We start from the raw sequence: 12268 nt of genomic DNA on the forward strand, positions 1-12268 counted from the left end.
GTCAGGAGTGGCTATTCTGTGGACAAGTTGGCGCAGGTGTATGTTGATGAGGTTGTCAGGTTGCATGGGGTTCCTGTTTCAATAGTGTCTGATAGAGGACCCCAGTTCACCTCCAGGTTTTGGCGGAGTCTGCAGAATGCTATGGGTACCAGGTTGAATTTTAGCACTGCTTTCCATCCACAGACGGACGGACAGTCAGAGAGGACCATCCAGACAATAGAGGATATGCTCAGAATGTGTGTGCTAATTTTGGCGGTTCTTGGAGGCAGCATATACCTTTGGTGGAGTTTGCTTACAATAACAGTCATCATGCTAGCATAGGGATGGCTCCATATGAAGCTTTGTATGGAAGGAAGTGCAGGTCGCCTATCTGTTGGGAGGAAGTTGGAGAAAGGGCCTTGGCAGGGCCTGAGCTAGTAGAGATCACCAGCAGAGTGGTGCCCATAATCAGAGAAAGGATCAAGGTTGCCGTGAGCAGACAAAAGAGTTATGCAGATATCCGCAGAAGGCAAGTAGAGTTTCAAGAGGGGGATTTGGTATTGCTCAAGGTGTCTCCTATGAAAGGGGTGATTCGGTTCGGGAAGAAAGATAAGCTAGCTCCACGGTACATCGGACCCTTTGAAATCTTGCAAAAGATCGGGAATGTATTGTATAAGCTAGATTTACCTGCTTCAATGGAGAGAATCCATCCGGTTTTCCATGTTTCCATGTTAAGAAAGTTCGTGTCAGATCCGGGCAAGGTTCTTAGTGAGCCTGATGTGGAGATCCAAGAAGATCTCACCTATGTTGAGCAGCCAGTACGGATCCTAGACACCCAGATCAGAAAGTTGAGAAACAAGGAGATCTTGATGGTGAAAGTCCTTTGAAATCACCACAACATCGAAGAATGTACCTGGGAGACACAGGAGTCCATGCTCCAGTAATATCCTCATCTCTTCTAAGGTTAGTTTTATGTGTATGATATGTTGTATGCTATGCATGAGTTGTTTGGTGAACATTCGGGGACGAATGTTCTTAAAGGGGGGAGAATGTAATACCCAGCTAGACTCCGGTATCAGAATTCCTACCGTCCGGTGGAATCTCGGATGTCAGAAACATCTAGAAGGGTAAGATAATGTTTTTATAAAATGTTTTAATGTATTTTATGATTTTAAGTAAGAAAGAAGCTGAGTTTTGAATGAAAAAGACCATGGAGGCATTTCCAGGTTCGACCGCTGAACCTCAAGTTCGGCCGCCGAACGTGGAATAGTTTAGGGGGGCACATTAGGCTTCCGAATATGGTTCATGTTCGGTCGCCGAACCCCAGGTTCGGCTGCCGAACTTGCATGAGTTTTGGAGGCACTTTAGGCTGCCGAAGGTGGTCTGGCCAGCCCCTATATAAGGGCTCTATGGCCGAAACGGGAGAGCTTTCTCCCCATTTTCGGCCAACGGTGAGTCCATGCTCTCCCATGGTTAATTTTTGATGTCTTTCCTCAAATCTTTCAAGTTTTAACAAGTGTTTTCTTGGCTTTTGAAGATTTGTGAACTTTGAGCAAGTTTTGGAGCTTGGAGACCCAAGGAGCTAGATCTCCCCCATCTCCGAGTTGGATCGCCTCTCCTCTCGATCTCCAAGAGGTAAGAGTAGATCCATAGCTCATTTCATGTTTTAAACAAGTTTTATGAAAGTTTATGGGGTAGAAATGCATGTTTAGGTTAATATTGAGTTTTTGGGTTAGTGTTGAGTTCTTGAGCAATGTGTGTTGTATATGTATGTTTGATGTGTTTTAGTTGGGGTTTAGGCTAGTTTGAAGCCCCTGTGAGCTTATGGAAGTATGTATGCATGTTTTGGAAGTGTTGATTTTTGAGTTGGATGGTTTGGGAGACAAATGTGCATTGTGGAGGCTGAGTTCTGCCCTTTGGAAGAACTCAGGTTCGGCAGCCGAAGGGACTTTCGGCCGCCGAACCTGCCTGTGGAGGCCAGCCTTTGGCTGCCGAACCCTGCCCCCGAAAGTGGACTTTCAGCTCTGGAAAGGAGTTTCGGCCGCCGAAGGTGCATGACTTTCGTCTCTAGAGGGACTTTCGGCCGCCGAACCTACCGCCGAAAGTGCCCTGTTCAGCCTTCCCTTATATGATTTCTATGATTGTTTTAAGGTGTTTTAGGGGGGTTTTTGGGGAGTATCTTAGAGTCATGTTCATGTATGTTTGGTCCCTCATTTGAGTTCACCTGTGTAGGTTCGGACCCGAGGAACCGAGGACCCCAGCAGTGAGACAGCTGCTTCAGTGTCTTGTCAGAGCTAGCCTGAGGTGAGTGGAATAACTCTTTATGTTTCAAAGTAAATAAATCAGTTTTCGAGCATGATTCATGCATCACGAATGCCATGAGATAAATTAGGTTGTTTGCATTAGAATTCACGAATATGTTGCATTGCATAATATGATGATGATGTGGATGGGTATTAGATGATCCTTTAGTCCTCGTATGATATGATGTGGTATGATATGATATGGTATGGTATGGAAGTCCAGGTCGAGGCCCATTCTATGCCCCTGGCACTATGTTAAGAGAAAGACCAGGTCGAGACCCATTCTATGCCCCTGGCATTATTAGAATGTTATGTTATGTATGTTATGTTAAGAGAAAGACCAGGACGAGGCCCATTCTACGCCCCTGGCACTATTGGATATGTAGAGGACTATTGGTGACAAAACCATCCTTGATTGTGATTTGTTTGTGATGCGATGCATTCCATGATATCATGTGTTTTAAATTAAATGTTTTATTATTCTGCTCACTGGGCTCTAATAGCTCACCCCATTCCCTTAATCCCCCAGGTTACAGGTACGGGATAGAATCAGGAAGTCAGCGAGAATAAGAAGTCATGATTTATGTAATAGCTAGATGTGAACATGAGAATGATGTAATGTAAAGTATAGTATAGTAATGTAATATAATGATGTTTATGGAAGTTTAGAGTTGTGCTTGACCCTAGTATGTTGGTTAATCCCTTTGTACATGGTATATAAAATGTTTTATCATTGTTTATGTAAACCAAATTTATTATATGTTATATTACCCCATTGGAGTATTGATGAGGACTCTAGTGTGGGGTTGATGGTTATGCTTATGAGTTGTGTATGCACAGGATAAGTTTGGTAAATGAATGTGAAAGTTCAAAATTTTTATGTATATGTTAACCATGTATGGGATTAAACAGGTATACAGGATGTATGTTAGGCATGCTACGGGTTCCGGCGGCCTTAAGCCGATCTGGATCCTAGTGCCGGTAGCGGTCCAATTTCCGGATCGTTACAACAAGGGTGTGGCGCATGGGAGGGGAAAGGAGAGGAGACAGTGCGGCAGAAATAAAATTGTCCCGAAAGAGATGGATTAGGCTTTTTAATATATTCTTCACATTTTCTGACGGATTAGCGACGAAATAAATTCTGTCGCTAATTTTTTTAAAATTCGTCGCTAATCCGTCGCAAATATGAACATAAAGAATTCGTCGCTGATCCGTCGCAAATTTCGTCGCAAATTTTTCTTTTTCCGACGGAAGTAATTTCCATCGCTAAATCCGTCGCTGATAGCCTTTTTTTTGTAGTGGTTGTTTGAGTTGCTATATGTGTTTGTGTTGGGATTTAGGATAGTTTGAGACCCCTATATGCTTGGTGGTATGTGTATGCATGTTGTAGAATAGCTAAATGCATGTTTGGAAAGTTTGGGAGGCATAAATGCATTGTAGAGGCTGAGTTCTGCCTCTTTGGAAGAACTCAGGTTCGGCAGCCGAAGGCACTTTCGGCCGCCGAACTTGCCTGTGGTGGCATGCTTTGGCTGCCGAACCCTGCCCCCGAAAGTTGGACTTTCGACTCTGGATGGGAGTTTCGGCTGCCGAACCTGCCGCCGAACATGTATGAGTTTCGGATCTAGAGAGAACTTTCGACCGCTGAAGGTACCGCCAAAAGTGCATGACTTTCGGATCTGGAGGAGGGTTCGGCCGCCGAAGGTGCCCTGTTCAGCCTTCCTTTGCATGTTTTCTATGATTGTTTTAATGTGTTTTAGGGGGTTTTTGGGGAATAGTTTAGAGTTATGTTAGTGTATGTTTGGTCCCTCATCTTAAGTCCACCTGTGTAGGTTCGGACCCGAGGAACCAAGGCCCCCAGCAGTGAACTAGCTGCTTTAGAGTCAGCCTGAGGTGAGTAGAATGGATCTTTACATTTCAAAGCAAATAAATTTTGAGCATGTTCATGCATCACGAATGCCATGTGATATATTAGGTTGTTTGCACTAGAATTCACGAATATGTTGCATTGCATAATATAATGTTGATGTGGATGGGTATTGAATGATCCATTAGCCCTCGTATGATGACATGATATGATATGATATGGTATGGTATGTAAGACCAGTGAGGCCCATTCTACGCCCCTGGTATGATGTAAGAGAAAGACCAGTGAGGCCCATTCTACGCCCCTGGCACTATTGGAATGCGTAGAGGGCTATTGGTGACAAGTCCATCCTTGATGTAATTTGTTTGTGATGTGATGCATTTCATGAAAGCATAAATTTTAAATATAATGTTTTTACTATTCTGCTCACTGGGCTCTAGTAGCTCACCCCTTTCCCTTAACCTCCAGGTTTGCAGGTACGGGATAGACCAGGAAGTCAACAAGAGTAAAGGAGTCATGTTTTATGTAATAGTTAGACGTGGACATGTATTGTAAAATGTTATAATGCGATGTAATGTAAAGAATTATATTGAGGATAGAATTGTGCTTGGCTCTAGTGTATGTTAATCCCTTTTTGGTACATGATCTTTTAATGAAATATTTTATTGATATTTAAGTAAGCCAAGCTTAATGTATGATATGTTGCCCCATTGGAGCATTTGATGAGGGCTCCAGTGTGGGGTTTTATGTTTATGAGTTTGTGCATGCACAGGTTAAGTTTGGTAAATGAAAGAAAAAGTTTAAAGTTTTATGTATATGTATGGGATTTAACAGGTATACAGGATGTATGGTAGGCTTGCTACTGGTCCCGGCAGCCTTATGCCGATCTGGATCCTAGCATCGATAGCGGTCCGGTTTTCGAGTCGTTACAATCGAGGTAAGGATCAATTACCCACTGTGTAAGGTACTCCACATGTCAGAGTTGTTAGGGCGATTGTCTACTTGGTCTGTAATATTGTTAGCCTATGATATCAAGTATACTTCAAAAATGCAATGAAAGCCCTAACCTTAGCTGATTTTATCGCTGAAATGACTTCGATTCTCGAGACTTCGGAGCCTACGATGGAGGAATGGTAGATATGGGCAGATGGAGCGTGTGGGGTCGGGGGATCAGGGATTGGTATAATATTGCAAAGGAAAGCAGGAATAAAATTACAATACACAACAAAGCTCACCTCTAGTACCACGAATAATACAATTGAGTATGAGGTTGAGATCATGATGCTCAGAATAGTTAAAGAGGTATGTATTCAAAAATCAATTATCTTTAGCAACTCACAGTTAGTTGTCAATCAATGCCAGAGCTATTTCAAGGTTCGTGACCTGAGCCTAGTAAAGTATGAAGAAAAAACCTAGTCACTAATGACAAATATTAGAGAAAAGCTAAGTGGTTGGGAGCTTTGTAGGTAGTAAGAGGGGACAACAGGGAAGCCGATTTACTGGAAAAAGATGGTAGCGGTAGAAGAACAACATTTGACTCAACCCTTGCCGTGTGAGGTATTGCAAGCCCCGGCGACCAAGAAGGAAGAGGCACTATCAATCGAGGTCGCAGACACATGGATGACTCCAGTTTAAAAATTTCTGACAGAGGACAATTTATCTACAGATGACTTAGAAGTCAAACAGGTAATCAAAAAATCTTCAAGATATGTACTGATTGATAGTTGATTGTATAGGAGATTCACGACCCAGCCATGGCTACAATGCATAATAGAGGATGAAGACAGAAGCATCCTCAAAGATATCCATAAAGGTGACTATAAGAGCCATGAAAGGACCTAGATGATCACTCGAGAAGTCTTCAGGCAGGGTTACTACTGGCCATAGTAATGCAAGACGTAAAGGAGCTACTCCAGAAATGTCATAGATGCCAAGTTCATGCCACCATACCTCGAACACCAGGAGAAATACAAGCAGCCATAGGCAGTTTTCTTTCTGTGGGGGCTGGACATCCTTGGCCTATTTCCAAAATATTAGAGTCAAGGAAATACGTGATCATTGTGGTTGATCACTTCAGCAAATGGGCAATCCATCACAACTCAACAAACCATTTATTTTGTTAGCGAAAATATTTTTACTCATTTTGGTATACTAAAAATAATTATCATTGATAATGGGATGCAACTCGCAAGTTCCAAGTTCAAAGAATTTTGCAAGAAGTGGGACGTTAGTTTACGGTTTAGCTCCGCATACTAGCCACAGACCAATGGTATGACAGGGGTTACAAATAGGACAATTCTCCAAGATTGAAGAAAAGACTTGACCAAGCCAAAAGTATTTGGCCTGAGGAATTGCCTCATATACTTTAGACATATTAAAACAACTCCAAGGACAAATACGGGGAAAACTCCATTTTCATTGGTATATGGAGCCGAAGCAATCATTCCCATGGAGGTCCAGGTGAGCAGTTTTAGGACCCAACACCCCATTCATCAAGGGATCTCGAAGAGATGCAGTTCAACCTTGATCAAGCTGAGTACCTAAGGGAACAAGCGCTTATCAGAATGATTGTCTGTAGAAATAAGATGTCATAGTTATTTAACTCTCGAGTCAAGCCCTAAGTCTTTAATATGAGGGATCTAGTCTTTAGGATATCTGATGTAATAGAAGGGGATGTCGAGTCTGATAAGTTAGGTAAAAATTAGAAAGGTCATACAGGATCTTGAAGGTTATTCGTCCCGGTGCTTATAAATTGGCAAAGTTAGACGGTTGTGTCATTTTCCATTTTTGGAATATCTGTAATTTACAAAAATTTTATCAATAAAGTTAATAAGATATTTTTTTTCAATTATTGTGTTTGCATCATAATCATATGGAATGATGGATTACCGATAGAACAAGTCAAAAGGAAAAATGGTAAAAGGCAATTTTTGCCAAAAAAAATGACACAAGGCGGGTTACCGTCAAGCGAGTCTTAAGGGGTTAGCCCCTTAATAAAATAGTTAAGGCAATTTTCGCTAAAAAACCCAAAAGGCGGATAACCGTCAAACGAGCTTCTGGATGTTAGTCCCATGATATAATTATTAAAGGCAATTTTTGCCAATAAATGTTACAAGGCGGGTAACTGTCAGGTGAGTTTTTGAATGTTAGTCTCATGATATAATTATTAAAAGCAATTTTCGCCAACAAATGCCACAAGGCAGGTAACATCAGCGAGCTTCTGGGTATTAATCCCATGATATAATTATTAAAGGTAATTTTTGCCAACAATCGCTACAAGATGAGTAACCGTCAAGCGAGCTTCCAGATGTTAATCCCATGATATAGTTATTAAAGGGAATTTTCACCAACAAATACACAAGGTGGGTAACCATCAAACGAGCTTTCAAGTATTAATCTCATGATAAAATTATTATAAAACAATTTTTATCAAAAATGCCAAAAGGAGAGTTACCGTCAGGCGCGTCTTAGGGTGTTAGCCCCTTAATAAAGTAGATAAGGCAATTTTTGCCAAAAAATATCATAAGATAGGTTATCATCAGGCGAACGTCCGGGTGTTATATCCTTAATAATGCTGCTAAGTCAAAGCATTCATATATTTTTACTTGGTCAATTTTTAATTGTTTTCATCAGATGAGTTTTTGGGCATTTGGCCCTGATAATTATTTTCACCAAGTTAGTTATTGACCATACTGTTGCCTTGCCTGATGACATTCTGAGCATCAGTTCTTGTTAAGAGTTGATGAAATTTCAAAGAAGACAATAATGATTAAAAGCAAAAAAGCATTTGTCATTACAAGGCAGGAGGGTCTTTAGTACCCTCCCTTCAACCTTTTATTACATTGTCATCTGCAGGTGATATATTATTTTCGGTAGAAGTCGGGCTAAAGGGGTTGTTTTCATCTTTTCTCCCTTCCTCCCCTTCTTGCTCCTTCTCGTCATCCTCCTTGGGGAGGATGTCGTCGATCCAGGAAAAATCCTTAATCAGAAAGCACTTGATAAGCTCCTCTTTCATCGAGTCTTGACCCTCAATGAACATATCTCCACCACGAGCCACCATGTCTTTTAGCTCGTTCTCTAGCTCTATAACTCTATCATCAGTGGCTCATTTCTCCATGGCTTCAGCTTGAAGCGCTTGGACTTGCCATTGAAGCTCAATAACTTGGTCCTCAATAGCTCTTGATATGATTTCTAGAGCAGCCTTTATAGCATTAGCCTCATCCAAGTCTTGGAGCTTGTCCACAGACTCGATGGTCTCCTTCATCGTCCCCTCGACCTCATTCACCTAGGCCTTTAGTCTTCGGCTCCTCTAGTAGAAGGTTCCTATCCCCTTCCAAAGCACCGAATTCCCTTTAGAGGCCTTTATTGTGCTCCTTTCCAAGTACACTAATAAAACACACTCCATGGTAGAGTGGATGGAATTGTCGTATAGATCATTAGTCTCAACCGCCCCCAACTAATGATAGTCACCTGGATACATCGTATTCTTCATGATCAGGAGAGAGAGCCAAGGCTCCTCGAGTAGGGAGTCTACTCGAGTTAAAGCCACGACTAGATGTTGGATACTCTAAGACCAGGGGCTCCAGTACCGGCTTCCTCATAGGTTAAAGGAACTGAGCAACTGGGTGAAGGGGGAGGAGTACCCCTAACTGCAATTTCGAGCTGGGAGCTCGAAGGCCCGCTGGGAGCTACAAGGGTAGTAATTAAAGGAGGGGGAGGTAGCACAATAACCTCCTCCTGATGTCGAGCCCATTTTAGAGGCGAGACTAAGGTCCCCGCAGTAGTTTTTCCTTTTCGAGCAACATGAGCTACCTTAACAAAATATTCTTTTCCTTTGCCCACCATATCTACATAGAAAAAGGAGTAAGTAAACATAGCATAGTAAAAGGAATAGTTTTAGAAGTAAATACCTTGTCCATTGGGTGGGGGAAGGATTGCCCGTGGGGAATAGTGGGCAGTTGGCCGGGTTTCTTGAGCCTGCTAAGCCTAGATTTGGCTTTGCTAGGTGAGTGTGGTGTTTCTCACAGCCATTGATGTCCATTTTGCGGCCGATAGCCATCTTTTGCAGGAAGACAAAAGCCATATCAGCACAGAAAAAGAAGTAAACATAGCAGAGTAAAAGGAATAGCTTGTGGGGAGACTATAGGGGTTGGAGCTTGGACGAAGCCATCTGAGGAGGAGCCAAAAGAGAAGCTGGCCCTAGAGGAAGAAGAGGAAGAGGATTTATTCATTTTTAGAGAAGAAAGCAAAAGTAGAGTACGAATTAACTTTGCAGAAGAGCTTGAAAAAATATTGTTGAAGAGGAATGTGATTTTCGAAATAAGAAAAATATGAGCAAAAGTGCTAATAGTGTGATGTAAGGAGGATTTATAGGGTTGAAACCACAGTTGAATTTAATGGATCTCAGGTTATTAAAATTCAAAAGAGAATTAAGAGTATAAATTAAGATTTAAGTCACTACTAGCTAAAATTCCAAAAATTTTCCTTGCAATATATATATATATATATATATATATATGCATGTATATATTCAAATTATTAGATACTCTAACGGTACTCATGGTGCACTAAGTCAATAGTATATTAGAATAAATAATTAAAAAAAATTGAGATTTAGTAAATTTAATATTAAATTCTCACCATCGTATATAAATAGAGATGACAATGGGTTAGATATATTTGGATACTTCATCCGACCGAATACTTATAAAATAAATTTGAATAATTATAAATCGGTTTGAAACGAGTTCGAATTTAAAAAATAATACATATGACAGGTCGAATCGAATTTAAATTTTATTTATAAATACTCGCTATCTAAATCCGTTTATATAAATAATTAATTTAATATAAAAATGTATATTTTACAATAATAGTTATAAATTTTTTTTATATTTTATTTAAAAATTAAAATTTAAATGTTTTTTAAAAATATTAAAATTTTTAAATAAAAAATATTTTTTATATAAATTATTAATTAAAATATATGAGAATAAATAGATTTGAATTTTATTTAAATAATAATAATTATATTTGAAATTTTTTTAATAATTTATGTTAATTTTTAATTAATTTAAAATTTTCAAATGTTACTCATATATAAATTGTATTTGAATTCAAATAGTCCAATTTTTATAGATATCCTATTTTTTTAATTAAAAATTAAAGATTGGGAAAGTAAAACATAAGATCTCTTAAATTTACTCAATACACTTAAATGCATTTATAATCAGATTAAATCTGTGAGTGCCACAGATGTCCTATCTTATACGTTTTTATATATATAAATATAAGAGTGGTAATGAGTTAATAAATTCTCCTCGTGTTTAGTAATAATGATTTTAATTCATTTCATTTAAATTTGATATCATTCAGCATACACTTCACAATTTTCAAAAGAGCAAGTAACTAGATCTTTATTTTATTAATATGCATATCATATTCATAAGTCATACATGAAGGCATAGATAGATGAAATACAATTGAGCATCATCCTTATTACTTTTTTATTTTTATTCTTCCCTCTTTTATTAATATGGATATTTCATCTTTTAATTCCGTCTCCAACTTCCCTTATACCCTGCAAAAAAATTATACAAAAACACAACATTTATTATTATTTATCAATTCTGAAATTTATCATTTTCTAATTAAAATTTCTGCTTATTTATTTATTTGAGTATTCTAGTTAGACTGGCACTTACTGGGTATATTCAATCTTGATATTGCCCGCATTAGGATCAGCAATCTGGGAGAAAGCTTCCTGTGAGAGATCAATGGTTCCTCGGCAGCCTGGTGGACAGTAATCAACTACTGTGACGATTACGCTTCCTCCTCTGCATGGTTGAGGCACTTGATTTGTGGCTCCAGTGCATCTCACGCTGTACCTTCTCCCACATGCAGCCCTGTTGTCCCATATGGCATCGCTTGCTGCGGCAATCATCACTCCCTTGTCCTCAAATCCATAGCAAGAAGAGGCTGTCAAAACACCAACCCTAACATTAAATATATATTTACAAAAGGTCTAATTTCTTGTAGAGAACATAAATAAATAGATATATATACTTACGGACATAAGGAGGAGTGTAGAAGGTGGCAGTTCCTTCAGCAGCGTAAGCAATTGAGGCAAGCCACCCAAGCATGCTCACAACGATCACTGCTTTCATAGCCACTCGGATAATTTCCATTGTGTTCTATCTCTTTAAAGTAGTATTCTAGGTTAAGGAGTTTATGATTCAAGGCTCTGTTGTATATATACTCAGTTTTATAGGGAGTCATTGACTGGAAACTAATAAGACATGATAGCCATCAAGCTGAGAAAATAAAACTTCTTTGCACAACCTTATCGCAATCAAAAGGACAATTCTAGTATAAATTGATTATTCATCAGGGAAATTATTCAAATATGAAACGGATGGTCGTTTAGTTTACCGTAATTATCTTGAACAAAAACTTGACGATATTATTATGGTAAACGGTCAAGTTGATTTTTCTAGATTGCCAAGTTCGTTGATAGCGTGATGACTATTTCTCCGAAATTTCGCCCTAATTGCGGTATACTTTGTGTAGATAGCAGCGCTATATAGTGAATAATATAAATTTCAATGGTAATTACCACATATTTTTTATGTACCTATAAATTGTATTTAGTAATTTTTAGTTAAATTAATTTTATTAAAGATATAAAAGATTAGAGGTCAACATTCGGTCGATTTAGTTTAAAATCAAACCGAACCCAATAAAATGAAAATTAAAATTTTGATATTTATAAAAATCAAACCAAATCAGTCTGATTCGGTTTGATTCAGTTCGGTTTGATCGGTTTGAATTTTTAATAATTTTTTTTTTACACTTTATATTTAGTATTTTAAAATATGCTAAAAATTTAATTAGAATATTTTAACTTTAATATGATCTAATCTCTCTATATTATTATCACTGATCGATTCGATTTGGTTTTTTTAAATTTTTTTCTGATTAAAATTGAACCAAACTGAAATAACCGAACTTTTTAAAATTAAAAATCGAACCGAATTGAAATAAATAAAAAATCAAACTGAATTTTCAAATTAATTCAATTCGATCAATTTTTTCAATTTGAACTGAATATTGATCGCCTTAT

General features: G+C 38.5%; 1 protein-coding gene across 1 annotated transcript; it reads right to left on the reverse strand.

Moving 5' to 3' along the window:
• Window positions 1-10551: 10551 nt before the first annotated feature.
• LOC110600291 (EG45-like domain containing protein) lies at window positions 10552-11389 on the reverse strand. Its single transcript, XM_021737107.2, has 3 exons — window positions 11216-11389; window positions 10851-11124; window positions 10552-10726 (listed from the first exon to the last, which is right to left on the reverse strand). Exons 1-3 carry the CDS (start codon window positions 11331-11333, stop codon window positions 10720-10722), a joined length of 399 nt encoding a protein of 132 aa, XP_021592799.1. The 5' UTR covers window positions 11334-11389; the 3' UTR covers window positions 10552-10719.
• Window positions 11390-12268: the final 879 nt, after the last annotated feature.

Source organism: Manihot esculenta, chromosome 14, assembly GCF_001659605.2.
Source record: "Manihot esculenta cultivar AM560-2 chromosome 14, M.esculenta_v8, whole genome shotgun sequence".
NCBI lineage: Eukaryota > Viridiplantae > Streptophyta > Magnoliopsida > Malpighiales > Euphorbiaceae > Manihot > Manihot esculenta.